The sequence below is a fragment of the Clavelina lepadiformis genome, chromosome 9 (assembly GCF_947623445.1).
Source record: "Clavelina lepadiformis chromosome 9, kaClaLepa1.1, whole genome shotgun sequence".
NCBI classification, from domain to species: Eukaryota; Metazoa; Chordata; class Ascidiacea; order Aplousobranchia; family Clavelinidae; genus Clavelina; species Clavelina lepadiformis.
The window spans coordinates 3,513,676-3,541,320 of record NC_135248.1 but is presented as its reverse complement, the minus strand read 5'-3'; the positions used below and the strand labels follow the sequence as shown (position 1 = coordinate 3,541,320).

Below are 27,645 nucleotides of genomic sequence, written 5' to 3'. Positions count from 1 at the left end.
GTTACAAAAGGCAAAAAACTTGCCGTAAGCTGGTCTGAGATAATGGGCTGCCAAACAAATTGGGACTGCATAAGCTATGGGTACTTTACATATTCAGCCACTTTTTTTCTAATACACAACTCCCTATAGCTTTTCCACTTGCCTATAAAAATCTGATAAGCTGTGGTATCACTTCGAGACGATAACCATTGTTACCATCACCAGATATTCATTGTCATTTTAATCTTACCATGTCACTTTATATATTTATTTCGGCTATTAATATGCATGGTTTTAATGCTGGGCAACATGTCCTGTACATCTTCCAACAGTGTAGTTGTTTTGTTGTTTGTGTTATTTTGTCCTTAAATTCGTTAAACTTAGGAATTATTTTGTGAGTTTGGTGGCCATGCTAACCTACCATCTTATAGCACAATTCTATTATTGCTATTTTGCATGTTTTAAGCCCTTGGGCTTTGTCACTTTGTCCTGCTCGTTAATTATTTTTGAACATGTGTTTTATTGTGCTGTAACTACAGCGGTCAGCATCGTAACTTTCGCTCCACGCAGTTAATGGCGAAAAATGAACAATACAATACAATACAATACAATATGTGACATCCAGCAGATGTTACTCGCCATCGAGGACCTGATTCTCACGTACACGCCTGCGGGGGGTCAACCAGATACAATGAGCACTGGCAGACTGGACAACCACGCAACCACGAAGATTTAGGAATGAGCACACCCTGTGCGATACTGCTGTGTTCTAAGCACAAGTCACATTTGGAACATTGTTTTTAACCAATCTAATATGCGACCATTTGGATTTTTCATTTGTTTATTTAATAGACTTGAGTCACATTAGCATTGAACCAGTACTGCAGTTGGACTCAGTTTTGCACGGTTTAACGTTTGCTATTTTGACCACTGCTCGTCTATACCAACTTTTTTGTTAATTTTACTCCTAGACTAGAGTGCATCCGTATTCTGCTGTTTTATGTGTTTTGTTATATAAACCTAACACGCTCAAATTGTCAGATGTATTAAGAAAGTGAGGATGTATAACAAGATAACAACGAATCGTCCCTTCGAGCTACATTATTCGTTTCTGTTTTACAGGTAAACTTTGCTCATGTTCGGCAACAAAAATAACAAAATAATATCACTTCCGAGAAAGATGCAAAAGTAGGCTAATTGGTAGAAAAATATGTAGGCCTATTATAAATAAAAATTGCCGTCATTAGTTCATCGGGAAATAGTCGTACGTTCGAAGCTGTTTTTCATAGTTTCTTGTTATAAATTATGTGCGTATTCATAAACCCAGGGTACAAAGAAATAAGTTATTGGTACAGCAATATCGTAGTATTTAATTCGGATTAGTCAAACGGATCTAAAAATTATCATGGCTTTTCTGCTGTTAACGACTTTCCAGCTGTTACCTCAAACACATCTGGTGCTGACCAATGAAAAGCGTACCGGTACTTCAAATGTGAGTTAAGGAGAACGATCATGACAAAGCAGATCATGCCTGCAGAGAACAACAGCTGGAAGACGAAAAGCCTGTTAAGGAGTTTTTGTGGATGTAAGACGGTACGGTGTAGTGCTGTTGGCTGGGTTGCTGGCTAATATGTTTTGTTAACCCTAGGTATGAATACGATTTAAATTGACAAGCTGAACAGTGTATGCACATGGTGGCGGTTTTTGCAAGTTGTTTTGGCTTTTGGCTCATTCCTTAATGGGTCTTACAATTTGTGAACTTAACTTGTGCTGATGTCATTTATTTCAGTCTGTGTGGGAGTTTATTTAAATATCATAAACAGAACAACATGTGTATATAATGTCGTTTATTTTCTGTCATAGCTTGTGGGGGAGCGAAAAAGAAAAAAAGCTCCGCAAACGAACGATCAGGCGGGAAAAATCTGCAAAACCCCAAAGGCTTTGACACGTGCACAGTTTTTAAATTGACATGTTAAAAAACACTAATGGTCGGCACGGCCGCATACATCCGACCACGGAAACAAAGAACATTGAATCACTTGTCTTTCTAATTTTCGTTGCGTGTTCGTTAATTTGCGTAGTTTGCCCATGGCAACAATACTGTACTAAACAATGTGCGGTATAATAACAGTCAAATCTGATTGTACTCCTGAGTCTTGAGGTCTAAAATTTTTAGTAGCTAGGTTTACTTTCACAAAATTTTTGGTTGGAGAAAATTTAATTTTAGCATGCGAGTTGCGATGCGTAATAATTTTTTTGCAGGAATGTTTACTGATTTAGTATATTTGTACAGTATGTAGATGCCAAGTAACCATTTGGAGAAAGTTGTTCACAAAGTCAACAAATCATTTTCGTAAACTGTTTGATCAAATAAGTTGTTCGGTCAATTTAGATTTTTTGTGCATCAAGCTTTGCAAATTTTGTTTCGAGATACAAAAAAACCTTAATTTGCAGTAAATAAGCAAAAAAGTAACGAAGTTAATAGATCTGCCAACTGATGTATTTTAATATTTCGCCTACTATATCTTTAGTATCTTTGAATATGTGCAAAAAGAAGAAAAATATCTGATTAAAAGCATAAAGCTGCTGTAAAACTAAAAACTTTAAACATTTTTTTTGGGTTAGTAGCCGTATTTCTAATCATCTAATGGGATTCTTCGTTCTATGCTTAATAAATCTAAACCGTGTCTACAATAGGGTACTTTACCTTAAACGAGATCAGCATCACGCTTAGCTTATACCTCTTAACCGTGAACTGCGCTTGGAATATTTCAGTCATTTAATACAATTAATTCTTCGCCATTAACTCGGTGGACGAAATTTCCACTGCCAGTTGTTAATTGCTTTTCTCTGCCACTGACATATTTAACTGACCTACTTCCCACTTACTTGGCCTACTTAGTATCTCGAAACGACGTGGTTAAATTATTTTATTGTAAGTAGGTCACGCTGCCCGTTCTGCTGTTGTTAAAGATAGGCGGTAAGAATATGAGAAAAAATGGATTTTAGCTATTTAAGGTTTTATTGGAGTTGGATTTAGATTAAGCTTAGGTCACTATGTTACTACAGTTAACTTGGGTTAACAAGAAACTATGAAAATTAGCTTCGAACGCATGATTTTTTCCAGTGAAGTAGTGACAGCCATCTTGAAAGCGCATTGTGTGGACATTTTTAGTTTGATGATGCGGAGATTGTGCATAAGCGGACAACCAAATGGCATTACCATTTGGGCAGCAGAGCTCTAGTATACAAATGCATCATGTGGTTATGCACTTCTGCACTAGATTCTATGAGGTTTTATTATGAACAATTTTTTAGCTTTTTATCCGTATAAAACCAGAATTAGAACAGGAACAAAAAATTATGACATGATTTCAAGTATTTATTAAAAAGCATAGTTGGTTGCAGGTAATGTTGAGGTTCAGCTCCTGTATAAATTACTGTGATGTCAGAACATTTTTTAACATTTGTCATCACTGTTCTTTAAAGTATCATCAGCCCAACATTGCAAACATGACTTGGCATATTTTGTTATTGTATCGTGTATTTTTTGCCATTGATCATGTGGAACGAAAAGAATGGTGCTAGCCTTGTTATAGCAAAATCTAACCAGAAAAATGATCATAAATAACCAACAACCGGGAAAAAACAGCAAAGCCTGGTGAAGCTTAAAATGTTCAAGATACTAATTATGCTATAATGGTGGAAGGTTAACAAGGCCACTAAACCTAAAAAGCTGTTTTACATTACTTTTGCTACTGTAGGGATATCAAACCCTATGTAAGTTTGTTATAGTTGTAATCAATTTTTGCATCGAATTATCTTGAAATCTAAACCATCATGAGTGAAGAAGAAAAGAGGCCGCTTATTCCCAAGGAAGACGTCGAATTAAATGCAACGCCAGCAACTGCAAGATATGGAATTTGTGATCCCACAAGATTTCTCCATCGCATACTTATCCTTGCGTTGATGTGTTTTGTGGGCTTTGGTAATTTTAGATTTAATTTTGGCGTTGGTATATTTAATTTTTATTTGGTATATTTTACCATGACATAAGATGTGGGTCATTTGAACCATTTTTGTTGAAACAAAACTTGTTATAAGCTATAAATCAGCTTTGTATAAGTTTACTTTGTAGGTGTTGTTTATAATAAGCAAACAGCTTAAACAATGGCTTACATGATCCTCTGAATGATGACGATGTGTTTTATTTGAATTCTTGTTATAGGCAAAGGCTTCTGTTGGGAATCACCTGTGATCTTGCGTAACCCAATTATAGAAGAAATGGGTATAGATGAAGATACCTTTATGGGGCTTTATTTCTGGTTAATTGATATTTTAAAAATCCTTTAGTAAAATCGATCAACTACTATCGTCTAGCTTCTAATACAACATATCATCTATTTTGTATTGCAAGCTTATAACATTGTATTGAGCTATTCTAAAACCATTCTAAGCTAGGTTTATTTAGTCGACCAATGGCATTTATAGTACAGCAAATTTTGCATCTTGTACAGGTATTCCTGGCCAAATATAGCTTTATGTGTACTTGGTGGATTTTTAATCGACCGTTATATTGGAATAAGAATTGGTGCAGTTTCTTTGTCGACCGTCATGCTTCTGGGACAGTGGATGGTGGCACTTGGTAAGATGTAAAATTTTAAATGCAAATTATAACACTGCAGAAACGCTAACGTATTGCCTTTACTGCATGGTGTGTGGAAAGAATGCATTTACTTTTAAATGGCTACTTTTGGTGTGTAAGAGCAACTTAAATCTTTGTTGACAAAATACCTCCTTTTCAAAAAAATTGTTTTTAAAATGTGATTACTTCTTGCTTATTACAAATTTTGATCATCCAGGTGGATATCTAAGAGTTATGTGGCTGATGAATGCCGGTCGATTTGTTTTTGGTGCTGGGTGTGAGACACTCTCAGCAGTATTAAACACATATGCAGTTGTGTGGTTTAAAGATAGTTATCTTAATTCAGTACTTGGCTTCCAATTTAGTGTCTCGATGATAGTGAGTACTTGTAAATGCACAAACGTTATAACACTATTTTAAACTTATTTAACAATTTCTTTATTTTCACGAACGAATTTCTTTATTCAATCTAGTGGTGATAAATGTGTTTGTTACTTTTAAAATATTTTATACATTATACCATATATATATACATCATATATTTCATAAAATAAATCAGCTGTCTGTCCACTTTTTAACCATTACTATGTACCCAGGCAGAAATTATAAGTTTTAACGTCCTACTGCCAACATACAATGCTTTGGGGAGCTTGTATGCTGGTGAAGCTCTTGGATACACTCTTTGGATTGGTTAGTTTCTAAAAGTAGTTTTGTTTTAAACTTAAATATTTGAGCTGTATAAAAACATTTTTAGCCAATGTTAGTTCTGACTCAATTTTGCTTGATTGTTGCTGCTAATTTTCTAAACATACAGAGTATATATGATAACAAAATTTACAACTTGTTTTTTTTTTTAAATATTACGTTTGAATTGATTAGGTGTGATATTACATTTTTAAAACTTTGGTTTTTCAACGCAATTTATTAAAAAAATATTTCGTATGAATTAATTTTTAAATTTCTTTATGTTTTTTATTTGTATGTATTAATAACTCAACAAATTAGTTTATCTTTGTAGCATCTTTCCCTTGTGTCCTTTCGCTTATTTGTGCAATGGTGCTGGCTTCTCTTGACTTAAGAGCTGAAAACCTGACAAATCGTGAAACACATGACAAAAGTGCAATTCATTTATCTGACATATTCTACTACCCACTTGAAATTTGGCTAATTAACCTCATAAGTCTTGTGGTTGTTGTGTCAATTGCAGCTCCTGCTTTAGTCGGAGTGTAAGTAGCTGGGTCTAACTGTTGAAGTCAAATTTTGTTATATATGGCGTTTTGATGGAAAAAATTCTGAAACAATGACTTCTAGCGAAATTATAATAACATTATGGTTTTTTGTATGTTTTAGGCTTGGAGCATACTGTGAATATGATACATTGGGAGTGCTGCCCCCGTTTTCAAATTTTTCAAACAGGTATGGTCATACCATGTATTTAAAAAAGCATCCGATGCGTAACATGATAGCAATTTGTATTATATTTGTCTACGTTTGCTCAATGTTGTGTTCACCGTAAAAACAAAAATGTGGTTTGGCTGCTCTTTTGTTTTTATTTAAGATAATACGTGTTTGTAGTATTCATTGGTGTAGCCTGGGCTTTTACCGCCCAGTGCAGAAGCAAAGAGTGCCGCCCAATTTCTAATTAAGCAAATCCAACCGTAGGTGTTAAAAATCTATGGTTACAATGTAATTCTAGCTGTTGTACGAAACAGTGTTTAATTCGTGTTTACGTGTAGGATATATATAAACTAAAATTGCTGCCCCTTTCAAGTGTAAAGTATTTACTTTTAAGATCAACTTTTTCAACTTAATCACATGTTTGTGTTTGCAGTCACCCATTTTACATAGCTGCTGCAATGGCTCCTTTTCTTGGATATCTTGTAGATGTCACGGGATATCATCTACTTTGGCTTGATTTCGCAATGGTTTTTGCCTTATTTGGTTCTCTAGTGTTGAACTTCACACTAATTAGCCCTTGGATGGGAACGGTATAAAACTGTCACGTTTCTACAGTATATTAGTAGGCTTTAAACTCCCTGGAAACAGTAATAAGAATATATGCATTGATTCTAAAGCAAAAAATTAATTTTATTTAAAGAAAGAACAGTTCATTACTTATATTTGCATGTCTTAAAATTCAGTGGAAAGAGTTCACAAGGTGCTACATTATACCATTTTTGTAACATTAAATACGTACTTTAAGTATAAAGTATGATAATTAATTAATGATTAGGTAATGTTTTTTCAGGCAATGATCTCATTTTCCTACTCACTGTTAATTTCCCCTTTGTCTTCAATAGTAGCTTTCATGATTCCTACCCATAAGTTATCGACAGCATATGGCCTGTAAGTAACTCAATGTTTCTTTATATTGCTTCAAAATATTCAATGTACCTTCATGACTTTCAGTTTTATATTGGACTGTGTTTATATCATATTTACAATTTATTTTTCTTGCTTATAACTCAGCATGCAGGCAATGAAAGCTCTGGGCATTGCCGTCGTGACTGAAATTTCCGGTATCATTTTGGCTTTCAATGCCTTTTTTGTGGTGCAAATACTTTTCTATGTTGGGATTGCTGGTAATTATACGTTTATCACAGTAAACAAGTGGAAAAGTAGTAGCCTATGTAATGTTTGATTTGCATCATAAACAAAATGTTCTGCATAAAAATGAAGCCTCTGGAAATACATACATTTTTTTAAGTCTTTTTGCTACATTTACATCAACTAAAACAACCTCTGCAAATCTAAAATGATATACTCGTATAGCATCTAAAAGTATCATTTTATGAGTTAAATTTACTTTAAACTTTTTCACGATCTTACAGAGTCTAATGACACGTTATAAAAAAATAACACCTGCTTTTCCTTCTAGTTGCTGTGATGCTCATTGTCCTACTCGACATTGTCAACATGGTAACATGTAGCAGGTTAAATATCTCCAAAAAAGAAAGATTTTCAAATAGATTGAATAATGTTGGGTGAGTTATGTTGGTATGTCATTGTTGCATTGTGTGACATCATTATACTTATGTTAAATAAAACTTTTTGCCTACAATATGGTTAATTTGCAGAAAAATGTTGATGCATTCTAACCAAGCAAAATTGATGTTGTTTGCAAGCAACTAGCTTGGGTAGACCGGGGTACAGTTAATTACAAATGTTTATTTTTGTATATTTTATTTTGCTTTATTGATTGTATGAAACTTTAGCAACAAATAGTTAAAGTTCTGTAGAGCTTAAAATGCATTGTTTGCTAAATTTCTTGGTGGTTTACTAGGGAGTCTTTTATTTTAGACGCCAGATTGTATCATAAAAATGATATAGCCAAGTACATTAGCGCCAGCTTGGCAAAATAACAGGGCCTGCGGCATGACGTCATCACGAAACGAAACTTTGTGTTTAAAGCAGAGCGAGTGAAAATATGTTTGCAGAGTTTAAAGAGTTGCTGTACTTGTATAATTACTCTCAATGGTACATTTTAATGACATAGCCTAATAAACATAACTGTAAAAATGTTACACATTCTATAGGTTGATATAGAAAACTAGAGAGGATTCTTCACCGAATACTTTGACAATCTGAAATTTAGGTCGCAGGCTCACAGCCATAAATAAATCGGTTGTCTTTGACATGAAAATTTTGTGCACATTTTTTTATTTCAAACACAACTGTGACCCACTGAAAGTCTAAAACTGAAAAATTTATGCACCAACTTGAACTAAAAATATCTATCGTTCGTGAACAATCTCAAAAGTAGGGCTTATTGTAGGGTTGCCATACCGTCCGGAAAATTCCGGACATGTCCGGAATGTAGGGTTAAATTTTGCGTCCGGGAGGAATTTAAAAAAATGCTCAAATGTCCGGAATTTTATGATGGGCGTTTTGGGGGAATTAGAATTGCGGGAATAATCCTGTAAATCAGAGGTGTCCAACACGTGGCACGCGACGAGTCTGACCTAGACCCTAGCGGCCTAGCCTAGAGATCAAATCAGAAATAGCCCAATAGCCTAGTGAATTCACGACACTATGTTCAAAAATCCACTCCGGTATACAATGGATAGGCAAAGCATTGCTAGTGTGACGTCATATTGACAGACAATGTGTTCATACCTCATTTTTAAAAACCGCTAGTGGGCACTAAAGGGTGTCCGGATTTTAGGCCACGAAAATATGGTAACCCTAGCTTATTGGTAGTTATACAGTATAGCCATTCCAGCTGACTGTGTTCCCAGCTTGTATAGCCGGTCCAAGTAGCATTACTTCAGAAAAAATAACACCCTAATTTTAAATAAATCAAATTTTAGATTACAGAGAAAATTTGACACATTGTGGATAACATAGTTGATTTCTAAAAATCTAAGACTTCACGTTTGAAAGAATGTCTTTAGCAGTTTTGTGCATATTATAATACCAACACTATGCCAAAGCAGTGCATGGCCATAGCCTGGGTGTGCCAGGCAAGATGGCGCCTGTGGTTAAACTACATATTAGTATATTACTAATGCTTATAACATAAAACAAATTACTTTTCTGTTGTTTGTTGCACTTCATAACTCAATGAATTCATGCTAAAACTAAGACATTAACTTATAGGCGTGCATGATGAAGCAGAGGAGGAAATTGGTTACAGCGATGGACAGGCGTATGATGACTCAATCTTTGCTTGTAACTGAATTCATAGGTTTTTTCGGCTGGCAGTCAATTATGTAAATAAGCTTCAAAATGCTACTTTTTTGGACAGTTTTGTAATGTTTGATTGCCAACCGATTGTCTTTGAAAATGGTTTTTTTAGCAATATAATTATTATGCAAAATGGTGTTACAAATCGGCAGTTTTATTGGTGAAATTTCTTTTATTTGCAATTTTTTACAATGTTTTATTGAAAACTATGAATACTAATTGCAATGAAGATGTTTGATTAGATATGTAAAACTTTTCTTATTATACTTTTGCATTGAACAACAAACCATGTGAAATTTTTTTGTCTAGCCTACTTGTTTTCTTTGATTGTGTATTATAACAAATGCATTTACCAATAATTAGGCTACTTGTTTATAGCAGAGGAAAAGAACATAATTTTGGTGTAGTTGTCGACATACACATTTTGTAATAGCTACGAAATAGACAGATGTGTTATTTTTACTTTCTTACAATCTTCTCAAAGTAATAGCTTAGCAAACAATTCTTTTTACCTGAAAACCATGTACTTTTTGAGAAGGAATATGTACCTAGATAAGAAATGTTGTGTTGCTTTTTTTGTAAACAAGTTTGTTTAAAGGTCCACGGTGTATTGACCATTCAATTAGCCTTAAATTTGTGCAAAAATTGCCCACGTCTGTAAATAGTGCATGCATTTTCTAATGCCCATAAATTTGAATTTTAAATAAAAGACACAATTCACATTCAGTTGTTCTTTGCTTTCTGTTCAAAGATATCTAGTAGCACAACAGGCAATCCTACTTTGTAACCTTGTTTAGATATCTAAACGTAAGTAATTTGGAAGTAAAGTTGTTTCAGCTAGACTTCAAAAAGTTTTAGTCCTGAGTGGCAGACATACAGGCACCATATTATGAGTGGCAATAGTGAAAGAAGATGGTAAAACTTACTGAACTGATCGACCGGTAAGATACTGTACTTCATACTCATACATGTCTTGTGGCTTTTGTTCCTAGCTTGTATGTCAACTACTACTAGCTGTTGTTCCTAGCTTGTATGCCAACTACTACCAGCTGTTGTTCCTAACTTGTATGACAACTACTATCAGCTGCTGTTCCTAGTGTGTATGCCAACTACTACCAGCTTTTGTTCCTAACTTGTATGCCAACTACTACTAGCTGTTGTTCTTAGCTTGTAAAATTTGATTCATTTAATTCAACTCGGTCCAAAATCCACCGCATGACGGCACTACGAACTCACTAACTCGTATGGAGTTGCACTCATTTGGAAGACACTGTTTCCATTGTCTTCCAAGTTGTGTCGTTATAATTATATTTCTGATATTTACCGCGCTACTACATAACGTCGTACTTGCCATAAATTCAATCTCAGTTCACGGTATAATTGCAAACTTATCGAAGAATAGTTGATTGACAATCAGTTCCGTTAACATGCTATCTACATTGCACTTTTGAACTTATTGCGCCATGATAACTTCATACTTGTCATCTTAATTTTGTAAACATGTTATTTACATTGCATTATGAGCTTGCCGAATTTGAAACCCCTATGGGATTGAAAACTTAATTGATAAAAATGTTTAACTGCACGATTGACCTCGTATTAACAACAATCTTAACATAAAAATAGACCATGTTGATTGACATTTGTTTCCTTTTATTGAAAATTTCTAAATTGAAATTATCACCTGACCGTAAAACTTCGAGTCTAAAAGTCCAAGTCATTTCCTGTCATTGATAAACGAAACGCGCCTCAAGTTGGAATTCTATTTCTTTATTATCTCCTTCAGCGTATAGATGCATCGTTGCATGCTATGTTTTTATTAATTAAACTAGATTGGTTTCAGTATTTGTTTAGTATTATTTTCTTCAGTATACAGTAAGAGTTTTTAGGTTCAATGAATGAGAAGATATAGATCGTAACAACTCTGTGAACAATTCTTTTAAATCAAAACAAAATGTAGAGTGATGCGCTTTGATCGCTAATTAGTTCTTTAAACCCTTTTTATATAATAATAAAATTATTGTAATTTTTAGTGTTTATGTGAAGTAATAATGAAGAATATTAAAACCGATATTAATCAGACTCTCAGTGTTTAAAATTCATATAAACCATTCAACTGAAGTTTAGGAATTTCTAGACAGAATTCGCAACCTTCTAATCGTTCTTAAGTGTCAGATTGCAATATATTAATTTTCCATAAGTATGCTGGTAGTTACTGAGTGTGTATAAAAAACCAGTAACCACCACATTCTTTCATTCATTTTATTTTTCGTCTTCAATGTGGAGAACGAAAAATTTGTGCTGACGCAGGAGGTTGCAAACATATTAGTAGTTATTGACAATAATTTCCACAAATTGGACCGTCCAATGTGACAAGGCCTCGAAGGCTAAAACGTGCATTACGGACCAATAAGAGAATGTGAAAAAGTTGTTAGCATCAGCACGGCCACCAAACCCAAAAGTAATCATTCATTATTATAATAACTTAATTTTCACATTTCTAAGGTTGGGCTTAAAAACAAAACGATCTGGGTTTGAAAAGTAAATGGACTGGGCTAAGAATTTCTGTGGGGTTGGGGCCAAACCCACCTCACAACAGTTATTGCATCTCATTCATCATTCAAAACCAAATTCGGTTTTTAGTCTGGTACTTTCCCGAAAAAAAGAACCAATGAGCTAAGTTAGTAAACAACAGGTTAGTTATAAAGGTTTTTCAGGCGCCAATATTGACTGATAAGTGCGAAACATCTTTTGTAAAGCTGCATAAAGAGTGACTAATTCACCGTATTTAGGTCACTCAGCCCGTTGTTAAAGAAAGGTTAGGTTAGTTTTGGTAGATTTAGATTAGGTTTAGGTTACTACGTTATAACATACTTACATTTAAGTTAGATTAACAAGAAACTGTGAAAAAGAGCTTTCAACGCACAATTTTTTTCGCGTTAAACAGTGGCAACCTTTCACATAATGCTGTGCGGTAGGCATACTTGCGCAAGAATAGGAACAAATTTTGCCTCATGCTGATGGTATATGCCGGTGTAATAGCGCCTGATGGGCCTAACACCAGCAAGTTTGTTTACAGTTTCCAAGACCTTGTTATAGATATGAAACGCTTCAATACATGGCTATTATAGATATCAAACGCTTCAATAGCCTATGGTTTTATAGTCATTCAGTCACATCAGTTAATGCTTTTTGCCCTTAAGATATGGGGTATCTTTTGATTTTGCACTTTTCTCTGCTAGAAACAATTAAGCATGGCCCAGTCTAATCAAGTCTAATATTTGAATATGCCCTTTTAAAGGTATAGTGTTTGGTTTACACATTGTTTGGTTGTCGTATGTTTAATAAATATATAACAATGAAAACCGACGACTCATTTAAATTCATTTTAACGTAATGTAAATAAAAACATGTCATATTATTTTAATGTTTTTCTTTGCAATGTAAAATTTTCATACACTACTCAATACTACTTTCCTGAGTGAAATATTCACAATCTGATGCCCAGACATTTGCAAAAGAACGACAATGATTTCTATTATTAAGTGTAGACCAGAGGTCAGAAAACTTTTACTACACTAACTCAAAGATTTTGTCACTCATCAAATATGATGGCTGTACTTTGGAGAGGATCTACTTTTGGTGAACACTGCCAATTATAAGCATTGTTTTAATAACTAGGTATATATTTAACTACAAAGATTAAAGTGAGATGGCTGCCAATTCTTCAGTTTCTGTCATTCTTTCAATCTTCTCAGAATTAGTGTAATGTTATTATGATGACATTGTCATTAGGTGTGGTGGTGGTATCATATTAACATAAGAATTTTTTTCAAAGTTGGAACTTTTTGTATAAGAGTGCAAAAGTGAAAGAGACTCGAAATAAACAACACTTCATGTTTGAATAAACTTCGAATTTGAGTGTTATTGGATTGTAGGTCTCCTGTTTAGCTACTTAAAATGAAAGAAGAAGAAACAAAATACCTGCTTTCAAAAGACAGTGAGGAGATTCTGGTGACAGTAGAAAACAGAAAATGTGGAATTTGTGATCCAACAAGATTTGCTCATCGCATGGTTATACTTACTTTGATGTCTTTTTTAAGCTTTGGTAAGATTTTGTTAAATTGTGAATTTCCAGACAACCTTCAATTATTTTTAAACAGTTGATTGTTTGCAGGTCCAGGTTTCTGCACTGACACACCAGCAGCATTACACGACCAAATAGTGGAAAAACTCAATATCGATGAAGCAACTTTTATGGGGTTTTATTCTTGGTACAAAAATTTAGAAATAATGTAATGCAATTATAATGGTTGTATTTGCTCAATGTTTATTAGAGAAAACTGTGTGTGCTATATAGCAATGAACATAAGTAAAGCCTTGAAAACTCTGTGAAACACTGATTACGCTGCAAATGATAGTTCTCTTTCCAGGTATTCTTGGCCAAATATGATCATGTGCTTGGTTGGAGGATATCTAATAGATCGTTACATTGGTGTAAGGTTGGGTGGTATTATTTTTGCAGGACTTGTCTTGGCTGGACATTGTATTTTTGCCTTAGGTACAAAATGAAGTGTATTAGATTTGGCACATTTTTTAATATGTTTTAATTACTGGTCGTCAAATAGTTCCTTAGATTTTATGAAAAGTGGTTTGTGCTCAGGAGCTCTGTGCAATTGTGCATATTTATCTCTAAATGATATAGGTTGACTTTAGAACTTCTGCACTTGAATCATTTGTTGACTAAGTGTACTTTTTTTTAACATTTAACAGGTGCAGCTGTAAGGTTGGTGTGGGTGATGGATGCAGGTCGATTTGTATTTGGAGTTGGTTGTGAGACACTTTCTATCGTACAGAACACATATTCAGTTCTGTGGTTTAAAACCAGTGACCTCAGTTTAGTTTTTGGTTTACAAATGAGTATGAGGATGATAGTGAGTTCCAAGCAGATACGCATCAATGGGTTCCCAACCTTATGTATTCTTCACACCTCTAGAAAACTGTTGATGTGTTGTCACACCCCTTGAATCCATGAAATATAGCTTTCAGCTAACAAAAATTATTCACTTTGAGGTGCAAATAATTGCCTTTTCCTATCTTTGGCACTCCCTGAAATTTTATCTCACTTAAGCAAGCACCCCTGGTTGAGAACCCCTGCATTAATAATTGCAATTTAAAACCAGACCTTGTTAATTCAGACCACTTTGTGTCATCATAAAATGTCGATTCAGTGAGGTATCAGAATAATCGGAATGAAAACAAAAAAAGGGTAAAATTTGTCGTAGTGAATTTTAAGCCGTACTGCTTAACTGTGGCTGTAGGCCTACTGTACTTAACACTCAAGCCTACTAGAGCAAGCTTAGGAACGAAGCTGCTGCTTTCATTTTGCGTAGACAATTGCTTTTGTCATCTAAGACAAACGCACAAAACTTTACCTTCACAACCAATATTTTTCACTCCACACTTCGCAATCCGGTTTATTGGATTTTTTTTCTGTTGATTTAGCACATCTTTACTGAAACTTCTGTGTTAGAGTCAGACAGTAGGGTTTTCGGACTAAAAGGGTAAAATGCATGGGAACAAATTGGTTCCCTGCAGTTTTGTGTCGGATTCCGATTGATATAGAGGTTTGAATTAATGAGGCCTGACTGTATTGATGAATGTTTCTTTATGAGACATTTTTCATTTCTGACATAAGCACATACCATTATGGTACCTTTTTAGATACATTTTGTATCATATAATATATTATTGTGTGAAATTGTCACCATCATTTTTAGACATGATTTTATATATGATATGATGTTTGCAGGCTGAAACAATTAACTTGAATGTTCAGCTTCCAATTTATAATGCAATTACAGAAACAAATTTTCCTGGCGATACATTAGGAATTACTCTTTTCATTGGTAAGTAACTATCATTTATCATCAGTACCATCAATCACTTATTGTCAGCACCATTTCCAATGTACGTTCATAGATAGGTTTAGGCCTTTATTTGAGTTTAGTTAATACTTCACATCACTCAGTAAAATCCAAACACTCAAAACATTCCAATATCATGGACTCAAAGCAAAAATGGATGTGTACATTTTTGCTAATACATTTTGCTAACGGAACTACTTAACATTTACCAAAATGTGCTTTGCTGCTTTTTTAATTAACACATTTACGATTTTTCACATCAATTGTGCAACGTGTTTGCTTTGGTATTTTTGCACTTCTTGGCCTACGGTCTTTAAATAATGTTTTTATAATTTTGTGGAATAGAAGCTATTAATCAAATACATATATACAGAGATTGTTTGCTCTCATAGAAAGTAAACTTTTTTTAATAGCATCCTTTTCTTGCATCATTTCATTTACTTGTGCTATTGTGTTGGCTTATCTTGACAAGAGAGCTGAAAAATTGACAAATCGTGAAAAGCATGATGGAACTCAAATTCATTTGACTGATATTAAGAAATTTCCTATACAAATTTGGATTATCTACGTCATAGGCCTTGCAGTTAATGTTTCACTTGTAACATTCACTGGTTTGGGAGTGTAAGTCATCACAATTAATGCATGTTATTGATTTGTGTTTTGGTAGAAATTCTACAGAAAAGGTGTATTGTATAAGTTATATACTCACAATGTATAGCTGACAAACTGTATATTTTTTTCACTAAATTATCAATAAATTTATTTTTCCTTGTTTAAAGTGCCTACTTTGAACAGAAGTTTGGTGTGTCTCCTGCAACTTCCCATGCTTTAAACAGGTAAAATCATTCAGTAGGTTATGCATAAATTTGGACCAGTAATGTTTGTCTACTATAAGTCATTTCTTGCCAACATTTTAGAGTGATTGTGTTTTTTTTGACACTTTTCCATCATTATTAGTTTTATGATGTTTTGCGAGTGTCAATATGAAATCTCATGCTGTTTTGCCCTCTGTTCTGTTCCAATACTTACAATCTTTTCTAGTTTGCTGTACTTCTTAGCAATACCAATGCCTCCCTTGCTTGGATTTATTGTGGATGTCACTGGATATCATGTGTATTGGATACTCTTAGCTATGGTTTTTTGTATGCTTGGCCTGGGTTTTATGACTTTTACACATCTCACACCTTGGATAGGCGCAGTATGTTTAAATAATTAATAATAAAAATATGTTTCTGTTCCAATCTGCGGTAATAAAATGGTTGGTGTTGATGTAAAAATAAAAAAACCGGAGAGATATCATTATAAAAACTTCATAAAAGTTATAAGTTATTTAGAAATTTAAATTTAATATAGTTAACACGATAGAAGTAATAGAGTCATCTTAAGTAAGTAGTTCTAGTTAAATAATCATTATGCAAAATAGAATTTACTTTGCTTTGTACCAAACTGGCTGATGAATTATTCTGATGTTATTTGTGAAATTTAGGTGCTGCTTTCACTTTCATTTTCCTTATGGTATTCTCCCTTATATGCGCTAATCGCTTTTATTGTTCCTTTTCACAAGTTGGCAACAGCTTATGGGTTGTAAGTATTGATTCATGATTATATGTTTGTGTTAAGTATTGATAGATAACTGATCGATTTAACTTTTTGAGATTTTAATAAGTTGATTTTTTTTCCTTCACCAAAATTTATCAATGTTTGTGTTGGGTATTAGATTGGTTGGTTACTTTTAAATTCAATATTTTATTTTTATGACTTTTAGCATGGGATCTGTTCTAAACCTGTGCGCAGCTGTCATGGCACAAATTTCTGGTTTAATTGTGGACTCTGGTGGTTACTTTATGTTTGGGATTTTTGTCTGTGCTTGGTCTAGTAGTAAGTTGGATAAAAAGGTGTACTTTGACAAGTCTCATAACATGGGGCATTTTATTTTATAGTACATCGGATAATGGAATTAGTATGTACAGGTAGTACATTTATTGTTCTCTAACTGTACAGGGCTACACTGCACTGCACCGTCTCATGTGACATGTAAAAAATGGCGGATAACGTTGCGAATAGATAATAATTGTCTTTTTTTGCTGGTAAAACCTAGCATTTGCAAGCATGTACTGTACCGTGTAGTTAAAGCCATTCCTTGTATTTACAGTGGCTATGATCTTCACTATCATATTATACTTTGTTGATGTTGTCAAAGACAGCCAATTAAACATTTCAGCCAAAGAAAGAATGCATAAAATATCTGATATAGGGTAAATAATGTTTTCGGGAATAGTTTAAAATTTGCTATTGTACTTACAAAATTCACGTCTCTTTAAACTTTTGTTTTCAATTTTATCACAATTTCATTAAAATGTTACATTTGTACTCTGACCTTGTATTTTATGATTGGTAAGCACAATTTCCTGTTCAAGTATGTGGCATTGAGTTTTATTTGCTTTGCTTGCAGTAAACAAATAACAGTTGTTGACAAAAGTCACAATTCTGTTTGTTCAGGGTTTTTAATTAAATTTGTTTAGTATCTTTTTATATTATTCAACTTCACAGGTAAGTACTTTTACAAAATTGCAGGGATAACGAGTCTGTGATCTCAGACTCTGCCACTAAAGAAGATTGATCAAGACTTCATGTCAAGCTTTGCTAACTATTTGCATGATTGCAAAGTCATATTCATCTAGGTTCTGATACTTTGTGGTCAACTGTATTTTTATGATCACTATAAAACAAGTAATATCTATGCAATTTTGTACAATCTCTGACAGTGCAATAATTGCTTTATTAGAGGAGAGTAATTTATGATTTATAAAAAACATATTTTCTTTCTTCACTCGTTTCAGTGTTTAGGAAAAGCACTTCTAAAGTGTGAGTTGTTTGAGATGAATTTCTTTTGTAATTTCAGTTCGCTTAGGGAAAACGTTAAAATGGTATCACTTTTTTTTATCAATTATTGTTCCTTTGGCTGCTTTTAGTCTTTTTGTTAATTTTTGAAGTGGATGGTGTTGACAGATTTCGTCCACCAAGCTGGCTTCTTTATCACGCCAGGTTCAAATATTTGTATTGAATCGTGTTTTCTTTTTGCCATGTAAGCAGAATAAGCCAAGTGAGGTTGATAATAATAAAATACGCTCAACAATTGTGATGAATCATTTACCAGCGTTTTAAGTTGCATAGACATTTTCTGGTTCCGTGGAGTCCTGCGAGCCATAAGCTACATCATGACTTTGATATTTCCGAGAAGCCAACAGGCTCAAGACAAAAATTATGTTGCACCATGAAAAATATTACCGCCAGACCTTTCGTGGAGATTATTGGAACACTTGGCAAAGATGGTGTAGCGCCCATTAAGACATTATTCTCTTGACGTTGGTTGGCGCTATTGATCTAGTTTGCGCTTCGTATAAAAATTTCGTATCTTACTCGCTGCACTTTGTATTTCTATTTATTTCACGTTTGCGCAGTGCAACGTTTATGAGTTTGGTCGAATCACGAGCTGTGAATAAAATTCAGTTGTGTTTATTTTTATGTAACAAATGATCGTGGATATGATGAGTGGGGCAAACGAGAGGTGCTTAAATACAGAAAAATAGTAATAAGTCTGCAAAGGCCATCGATAATAGCGTAAAAAGTCCCTGGATTTCAGAAAGCCAGGTTTCCTATTTGTTTTTCTAGTCCGACGTCTACGGTAAGCTATCAGCACAATCTCGCTGAAAGGAAGTTGTTGTTGGAAGAAGTTGAAGAATGAGTTTGAGCTCAGCCAATTTTAATTCATATGTCATCATTTCACCAAATAGAAATCGTATTTTCAAAGCTATTTCGCATTTTTTTGTTAGTCTAAATTAACTTATATCTTACATGTTATAACACAGAAATCTATCAACCTAATCTTAACTTAAATGTGTCTTTTAAGTTTAACTTAAGTTAAATTGATAAACTTTAAATCGCTAAAATCTTCTTTTTGTAAATTCATCCTAACCTGACCGCCTGTCAATAACAACGGCCTGCGTGACCTACTTTCGGTGAAATCCCTTAAACACTTTGTTTCCATTTTAGCCCATTTTAAATCATAGTCTAGCCTTAGGCTCAAATTTAAAATGGGCTTGACTCAAAATGCAAATAGGCTTGGTTCAAGGCCATCTTTACGACGCAACTGCTGTTCCATCTCATCTATCCTTCTAACAATCTAACCAAATCAAATTCGGTTTGTAGTATGGTACTTTCCCGAGAAAGAGAACGAGCCAAATTGGTAAACAACAAGCTCATCACAAAAGGATTTTCAGGCGTCAATGTTGACTGATGCGTGAAATTTTATGAGAAAAAAGCATTTGTAAAGTTGTACATTTTTTAAATAAAGCTGTGCAATGCCCAAGTACAGCCTAGATTCCTAGAAGATAATGTTGACTGAGGCCTGATGGTGCCAGCTAAATTGTTTACCTCCAGTTTACAGAGTTTAGTGAATATACATGTTAATAGCGGTAGACCATGGTTTTATAGTCATCTTAGCGGTATAACTTGATGCTTTGTGTTCTTGAAATGTGGAGTATATTTCAGTTTTGCAATTTTTTGTTAAAAAAAATTTGCCTAGTATACTTTGGAGTTAAGAGGGGTAGACTTGGCTGGTATAGTCGTTAGTCACATGATATAAACATGTTATTGGTAGGCCTAACACTTTAATACAGATTGTTAGAAAGTAAAAAATTCTGAAACAGTGTATGTTGTGGGTTTATTGTAATTGGTTGAAGCGATATTTGGTATGAATTAGTTCAAGCTAAGCTGAGACAAAATAGTTTAAATTCTTTTGAAGAAAATTTTATGATTTTTACAAACTGACCAGAATATGATGCAACATAAAAACTTTTTGCCATGCCATTTTGTTTGAATTACAAGATTTTTTGTGTTGCCTATGCTTAACAATATAAATCCGCAACCCATTTCAATTCATTTGAAAGCAATGTAAAATAAAAGCTAGCTCACAATCTTTTAATGTTTTTTTTCTGTAAAAAAGTTGACATACTACTCACCAGACTGAATTCTGTACAATCCGATGCCCAGACACTGGCAATTAAAGAATGTCAAAGTAGATCGATGATTTTCATTGTAAGCATAGACCAGTGATTGGCAAAATTTTACTATGGTGACCCAAAAATTTTTACCACTCAAACAAAAAGGTTGCTTTGACTTGGAAAGGCTCTAACTATGACAAACATTCTCACTGGAAAGTTTGTACGATATTTTGGTGAAGGACTAACTTTGGATGCAAACTTATTGGTGCATTTATCCAGCTAACTTTCCAAATGGGTGGACATTACTGTTCACTTTGATTATTCATTACAAACTATTTCAATAACTACAATGATTAAAGTAAGATATTTTGTAATTTTTCACTTTCTAACATTCTCCAAACTGATGTTGTGCTATGTCATGATCATAACATCATCGTTGGGTGCAGCGAAGTTAGCTGTTTTGTGTTAATGTACAAAAGTATAAGAGGCTATTGAGGTTGAGACAGTTTCGTGGTCGTGCTGACGCTAAAATTGCATTCTTTTACATTATACTATTGTAATGCACGCTTTTGCCTTTGAGGCCTTGCCAGATTTGTGTGTGTTAATTGTGACTATTATCATCCTGATTGCTAATATGTTTGCGACCACCTGCGTCAGCACAAATTGTCGGCCCCATATTTAAGGCGAAAAGTATAAAATGAATGAAATGATTAAATGAGACTTGAAATATAAGTTACAACACTTCATTTTTAAATAAACTTTTATTCAAAGTATTATGTGATTGTAAGTCTCCGGCCTAGCTACTTAAAATGAGTGAAAAAGAAAGAAAACCACTGCTTTCAAAGGACAGTGAGGAAAGTCTGGTGACAGTAGAACAAAAAAGTTGTGGAATTTGTGATCCAACAAGATTTGCTCATCGCATGGTTATTCTTACTCTGATGTCTTTTTTAAGCTTTGGTAAGATTATGCTAAATCGTGAATTTGCCAGACAACCTTCAATTATTTTTAAACAATTGATTGTTTTCAGGTCAAGGTTTCTGCACTGACACACCAGCAGCATTACACGACCAAATAGTGGAAAAACTTAATATCGATGAAGCAACTTTTATGGGCCTTTATTCTTGGTACAAAAATTCAGAAATAATATAACATATTTGGTTTAACCCTTAAACACATATGTGGGTCCCCAGTAACCCGAGACTGTTTTTGTTTGCTTGTAATTTTTTGGACATTTTTTGAAAGATTTAGAAGGTTTTATTATAATTTCTACTTCATTATGAAGCTTTTACAATGTCAAACAATGGTTTCTTTTAATTTCTGTGAAATATGTAAAGGTTTACAAAAACTATGCGGTCTCCAGCAACCCAGTTAGGAATATAATAGTATCTTTCCTATATTAAATTCAGTTTTACTTCATATGGGGCGTCATAGGCTGGATAAAGAGTTCAGATATCAGAACACACTTTTAGCAGCTACCTGCTGGTATATTTTCATTAGATCAACTGTCCCAGATAGAAAGAAAAAGGAAAAAGAATATGGTGGTCTGCACTACCACTAGGTTTGACACTAGGTACCGATGACAAACACGTGACTGTACTCATACTATGCAGAGTAATTTCTGTTTATAACTGATGAAAACATTCTGTTGCATCTCATGATTGTAAACACTTCTTTGTCCGCTCTGTTTTGTAATTATCCGATTGTTATGTAGCTTTTTTGTTTTTGTAAAATGTTAATTCAGTATTTCGCTGTATTTCGAAAAAGGTTATAGTTGCCATTAAAAACTTGAAGCATAGTAATACTGATAATATTTTTGAATAAGTTGTTAAATAGTATTGCGTTAACAACCAGATGAACATTTCCAAACGTATATAAACCAATATGACCCAACAATGAAGCAAATTTATGAGCCGAGTCGCCAGTGACCCAGCTAGGTGATTATGTTTGGTAACCGTAGCGTGCTTAAGGGTTAAGAGTTGATTTTTGCTCTGTTATATTTTTAGGTATTCTTGGCCAAATGGGATCATGTGTCTGATTGGTGGATATTTGATCGATCGTTACATTGGTGTAAGATTGGGTGGTATTATTCTAGCAGGACTTGTTCTGGCTGGACATTGTATTTTTGCCTTAGGTACAAAAATCATGTTTAGACTAGTTTGATAGCTGCTTACATTTTGTAAATAGTGATTTGTGTTTCGGGAAGTTTTGTAAACATTTATCTTTAAATGTACAACAATTGACATAACTTGACTTTTGACTTTTTTGCACTTTTTTGACTAAGTAAAATTTCCACTAAACATTTAACAGGTGCAGCTGTAAGGTTGGTGTGGGTAATGGATGCAGGTCGATTTGTATTTGGAGTTGGGTGTGAGACACTTTCTATCGTACAGACCACATATTCAGTTCTGTGGTTTAAAACCAGTGACCTCAGTTTAGTTTTTGGTTTACAAATGAGTATGGGAATGATAGTGAGTTTCCACCAGATACGCAATTACACATTAATGAATATAAATGTATTAATTAGGGATGTGTTAAATTGCGAATAAAAAAATCAAAAAAATCTGTTTTTGTGCTGACACGATTTAAATAAAAATTCTGGCAAACATTTATCTGTTTTCATGGTTGATAATACAGATGAAAACTTGAACGTTTTTCTGCGTCATTCTTAGTTTTCGTGTAATAAGGAATTCAGCCCAAACTTGCTTGCCAAATTTGGATTTGTGAGAATAACAAAAATTGTCAATGTTTGTGCGGAATATTCGGATTTGTTTTGGATTTCTCACATCCCTAGCATTGATAAATGTTTCAAGTGTCATTGTTTGAGTTTTAGTGTATTATTTCTGGTTTAAGCACACCCCCTTATAGTATCTGTAATATTTTCTATATATCAACATATAGGCCTATATATATTCCTTAACTGAATTTGTTGCCATTACTTTGGACATGATTTTCATATATGATATAATGTTTTCAGGCTGAAACAATTAACTTGAATGTAATGCTTCCACTTTACAATGCAGTTGACGGAACAAATTTTCCTGGCGATACATTGGGACTTACCCTTTTCATTGGTAAGTAACTATCGTTTATCATAAGTAATAACCTTTTTGTTAAATTTCCAGTTTTAGGTTAAAAATAAATTAGGCTGAATACAGTTGATTCATGACATTACTCTGTGAAATCCAAGTGCTCAGTTATTACATTTTGAATATCATGGACTCATTGTAAGAATGCTGTAGAATTGTACACATCTGTATTAATACATTTTGTTAACGGAACTAGTTAACACTAGCTAGGTTATGCTTAGTTTTGCTGCATTTAAGACTTAAAAAAATACATTCCTGCTTATTTCAGGTGTGCAATGTGTTTGCTTTGTGCTTTGGCCTCTACGTCTTAAGGGAATGTTTTTATATTTATGTAGAAGCTATTAGTGAAATGAGTGTTAACAGAGATTTTTTGCCTTTATGGAAAGTTGAAAGTAAAATTTTTTAACAGCCTCCTTTTCTTGCATCATTTCATTTACTTGTGCTATTGTGTTGGCTTATCTTGACAAGAGAGCTGAAAAATTGACAAATCGTGAAAAGCATGATGGAGCTCAAATTCATTTGGCTGATATTAAGAAATATCCTATCCAACTTTGGATTATCTACGTCATAGGTCTTTCTGTTAATGTTTCACTTGTAACATTCACTGGTTTGGGAGTGTAAGTCATCACAATTAACGCATGTTACTGATTTGTGTTTTGGTAGATATTCTACAGAAAAGGTGTATTGTATAACTCATATACTCACAATGCATAGATGACCCACAGGATAATTGTTTAAATCCTAAGTGAATTTTTCCTTGTTTAAAGTGTCTACTTTGAACAGAAGTTTGGTGTGTCTCCTGCAACTTCCCATGCTTTAAACAGGTAAAATCATTCAGTAGGTTATGCACAATCTTGGGCCTGTAATGTTTGTCTACTATTAGTCATTTCTTGCCAACTTTTTAGAGTGTTTTTGTTTGTTTTGACACTTTTCCATCAGTATCATTATTTTTTACCAGATGTAACCAAATTATTTTTTTTTGTCTCAAGTCAAGTCGAGTCAATTTAAGCTGTGACTTGAATGAAGTCGAGTCCGTTTAAACAGGTCCTTGGTTCAAGTCAGGTCAATGCCTTTAATTTAATTTAATTTTGTAGAAAAATAAGAAGTTTTCTTCCTCAAAGCTCTTTTTTGCCGTCACAGTTTTCATCGCGTGTCTCGAATCATTTTGGGTAGACTCATTTTGGAACGATTTAAGACTTATGATTCAAGTTAAGCACAGTCATGGAAAAAAGTGACTCAGTCAACTTGAACCATTACAAATTTGATTAATGTTTATTATCACAATATTTTAGGGTTATCCAAAGAAAATCTTACACTATTTTGCTATACGCTGTGTTGCTTTACTAATATGAACAATTTTGTTTTAGTCTCATATCCTTCTTAGCAATACCAATGTCTCCCTTGCTCGGATTTATTGTGGATGTCACTGGATATCATGTGTTTTGGATTCTCTTAGCTATGGTTTCTTCTATGCTTGGCCTGTGTCTACTGACTTTCACACATCTTACACCTTGGATAGGAGTGGTGTGTTTGTTTATCTAGTTAAAATATGTGTTTGTGGTACTGTTAATTTGGGCAAGTGTTTGCAATGAAATGACTATATAAAGCACATTGGTAAAGTTTTGTAAAAAAGTTTCTTGTTATTCTGAAATTGACATTTGATGTAGTTAACAAGATATGTATACAATGGAATAAAAAGTCAAATATCAGGAGTAAAATAAATAAAAAATTAAATAAAGAGTTCTAGTTAAACGTACGTTATGCCAAATGGCATAGACTTTGTATTGTGCCAAACTGACCAGATTTTTTATGACATTTTTCTCATGCTATTTTTGAAATTTAGGTGCTTCTTTCATTTTCAATTTCTCTGTGGTCTTCTCCGTTATATGCACTAATCGCATTTATTGTTCCTTTGCACAAGTTGACAACAGCTTATGGCTTGTAAGTAGTGATACATGATTATATGTTTGTGTTGTTTATTGGTTGGTTACTTTTAAATTCAATATTTTCTTTTTATGACATTTAGCATGGCATCTGTTCTAAACCTGTGCGCAGCTGTCATGGCACAAATTTCTGGTTTGATTGTGGACTCTGGTGGTTATTTTATGTTTGGGATTTTTTTCTGTGCTTGGTCCAGTAGTAAGTTTTGACAAAAGAAAACACTAAATGCCATACCGTATATATACTCTTGACTATACGAAGATCCTGGATAAAACTATATAATTGTCTAAAACGTTTGTCTTTTGTGATGTGTCGAATAATGGGATTAGTATGCATTGTTAGCACAATGCGTTATTCTCTAACAGTACAATGTTGATGATAATGCTGTAACGTTTCATGTGGCATGTAAAAATGGCTGATGACAATGCCAATAGATAAATTTTGACTTATAAATTGGTATAATTTGATGTATTTTATACTGCTTAACGTCTTTTTGGTGATAAAAACTAGCATTTAAAAGTATGCAAACCATTGCTTGTATTTTCAGTTGCTGTGGTTTTCAACATCATATTATACTTTGTTGATGTAGTCAAAGACAGCCAATTAAACATTTCAACAAAAGAAAGAATTCAAAAAATGACTGGTTCAGAGTAAGTCATAGTCATCGTAATAGTTTAAAATTTGCTATCATACTTACAAAATTCATGTCAAAATTCATGCTATCATACTTACAAATATTGTTCTCATATTTATCACAATTTCATTAAAATGCTACAATTGTACTTTGACCTTATATTTTATTGCTGGTAAGCACAATTTCCCTTGATAGTATGCGGCATTGAGTTTTATTTGCTTTGCTTGCAGTAAACAAATAACAGTTGTTAACAAAAGTAACAATTCTGTTTGTTCAGTGTTTTTAATTAAGTTTGTTCAGTACCTTTTTATATTATTCAACTTCACAGGTAACTACTTTTACAAAATTGCAGGGATAATGGGTCCGTGATGTCAGATTCTGCCAATAGAAAAACTTGATCAAGACTTCATGTCAAGCATTTTGATACCTTGTACTTTGAACCTTATGATGCATATCAAAGTCTTGATTTTTTGATTAGGCCAGCAATGATAGCATTATTACTTTTTTACAAATTAGTCACAAAATATAACAGTTTGCATACACAATATCATACTTTTCTTATAAAAAACAGACATTTTTCAGCTTCACAAACTATTTGCATGGTGGCAAAGTCATATTCATCTAAGTTCTGTCCTGTTTCGGGCTACTGTATTTCAATGATCATTCTAATACAATTAATGTACGAGGTATATGCAAGTTTTTGTAATCTCAGGCAATGCAATAATGGATTTATTAGAATAGAGTATTTCATTTTATTTTTTTATCCTTTGAAAAAGTCGTGTTTTCTTTTCTCACCCTCTCAGTGTTTGGAAAAAGCACTTTTAAACATTTTACCGACCTCAGTATAGTTAGATTTGAATTTTTTGTAATAATTTTAAAACGAAACATTTTGTGTGACACGTTGAGAATTAATATCATTACAGATATGCCAATCTCTCTTACTTGCTATGTGTTTACACAGTTTACATGTTGATTTGGTCTCTAATGTACACCATCATACTTCATTCTATTGCAATGTTCATAGCTTTGTATGTAGTTTTTAACATGTGTGCTGTTTTAGATAAATCTTTTTATGAATGTATCACATCAGTTTCTGAAAAACGCTAAAATAGTGTCACATTTTTGTACCGGCTATTGTTCTATTTGCTACATTTAGGCTCAGTTAGTCTTTTTGTATGACATGTTCAGTGTCTCAGGATGAGACACAAACATTTGTGTGTTTGGTAAATTATTTGATCTTTTCTCATGTCAAGCTATAAACATTTCGTTAAATCAGTTTGTCAAGCCATTCTATGTTTGTCATTACATTAGTGAATAAAATCTAGTCAAGATAAGATTTTTTAATGAAAAATGAAACAGATTGCCAAGTAAACGATTTTCTGGAATTTATATGGTCATCGTGTCTAGTTTTGTTAATCGATTATTACCAGTTATTATTACTATTATTATTATTATACTACTATTATTATTACCAACCTTCACTTTTTTTGCCAATCAGGTTAATATTGTAAGAGAACAGGTGCTTGAAATTCAACATTTTTTATTTGGAGGTTTACATTTAGTTTGTACAATATTCTCTTTAGCAACAAACCTACTTTTTCTAACACATATGTGAATTTAGTTTGCTGTTTCGTACAAAGTCAACAATTTGCTCTGTAATGCATGATATAATTACAGTTATATGATTGCATTTTTATAAATTGATGAAATACATGCTGTTGCTAATAGTCACAGTCTTCATTGA

General features: G+C 33.5%; 3 protein-coding genes across 3 annotated transcripts; all 3 read left to right on the top strand.

Annotated features, from left to right (window-relative positions):
* Window positions 1-3,719: 3,719 nt before the first annotated feature.
* LOC143470349 (lysosomal dipeptide transporter MFSD1-like) lies at window positions 3,720-10,036 on the top strand. The gene is made up of 12 exons (XM_076968413.1): window positions 3,720-3,967; window positions 4,208-4,304; window positions 4,497-4,624; window positions 4,842-5,002; window positions 5,221-5,314; window positions 5,643-5,850; window positions 5,975-6,040; window positions 6,456-6,612; window positions 6,873-6,970; window positions 7,094-7,206; window positions 7,503-7,608; window positions 9,224-10,036. The coding sequence occupies exons 1-12, from the start codon at window positions 3,820-3,822 to the stop codon at window positions 9,231-9,233; spliced, it is 1,386 nt and encodes a 461-aa protein (XP_076824528.1). The 5' UTR covers window positions 3,720-3,819; the 3' UTR covers window positions 9,234-10,036.
* Window positions 10,037-12,678: 2,642 nt separating this feature from the next.
* On the top strand, window positions 12,679-18,756 carry LOC143470348 (lysosomal dipeptide transporter MFSD1-like). Its single transcript, XM_076968412.1, has 12 exons — window positions 12,679-13,418; window positions 13,488-13,584; window positions 13,744-13,871; window positions 14,084-14,244; window positions 15,123-15,219; window positions 15,651-15,858; window positions 16,017-16,073; window positions 16,279-16,435; window positions 16,724-16,821; window positions 17,003-17,115; window positions 17,390-17,492; window positions 17,812-18,756. Exons 1-12 carry the CDS (start codon window positions 13,271-13,273, stop codon window positions 17,855-17,857), a joined length of 1,413 nt encoding a protein of 470 aa, XP_076824527.1. The 5' UTR covers window positions 12,679-13,270; the 3' UTR covers window positions 17,858-18,756.
* Window positions 18,757-19,498: 742 nt separating this feature from the next.
* Window positions 19,499-27,632, top strand: LOC143470347 (lysosomal dipeptide transporter MFSD1-like). Its single transcript, XM_076968411.1, has 12 exons — window positions 19,499-21,197; window positions 21,268-21,364; window positions 22,244-22,371; window positions 22,548-22,708; window positions 23,215-23,311; window positions 23,736-23,943; window positions 24,094-24,150; window positions 24,694-24,850; window positions 25,170-25,267; window positions 25,353-25,465; window positions 25,815-25,917; window positions 26,254-27,632. Exons 1-12 carry the CDS (start codon window positions 21,050-21,052, stop codon window positions 26,297-26,299), a joined length of 1,413 nt encoding a protein of 470 aa, XP_076824526.1. The 5' UTR covers window positions 19,499-21,049; the 3' UTR covers window positions 26,300-27,632.
* Window positions 27,633-27,645: the final 13 nt, after the last annotated feature.

Bases quoted from the DNA above. Each gene is read 5' to 3' on its own strand.
- LOC143470348 (XM_076968412.1), top strand. From the start codon at position 13,271: ATGAAAGAAGAAGAAACAAAATACCTGCTTTCAAAAGACAGTGAGGAG. The intron at 13,872-14,083 runs GTACAAAATGAA...AACATTTAACAG, and splicing joins ACATTGTATTTTTGCCTTAG to GTGCAGCTGTAAGGTTGGTG. The intron at 16,436-16,723 runs GTATGTTTAAAT...TGTGAAATTTAG, and splicing joins TCACACCTTGGATAGGCGCA to GTGCTGCTTTCACTTTCATT.
- LOC143470347 (XM_076968411.1), top strand. From the start codon at position 21,050: ATGAGTGAAAAAGAAAGAAAACCACTGCTTTCAAAGGACAGTGAGGAA. The intron at 23,944-24,093 runs GTAAGTCATCAC...CCTTGTTTAAAG, and splicing joins ACATTCACTGGTTTGGGAGT to TGTCTACTTTGAACAGAAGT. The intron at 25,466-25,814 runs GTAAGTTTTGAC...TTGTATTTTCAG, and splicing joins TTTCTGTGCTTGGTCCAGTA to TTGCTGTGGTTTTCAACATC.
- LOC143470349 (XM_076968413.1), top strand. From the start codon at position 3,820: ATGAGTGAAGAAGAAAAGAGGCCGCTTATTCCCAAGGAAGACGTCGAA. The intron at 5,003-5,220 runs GTGAGTACTTGT...CTATGTACCCAG, and splicing joins AATTTAGTGTCTCGATGATA to GCAGAAATTATAAGTTTTAA. The intron at 6,971-7,093 runs GTAAGTAACTCA...CTTATAACTCAG, and splicing joins TTATCGACAGCATATGGCCT to CATGCAGGCAATGAAAGCTC.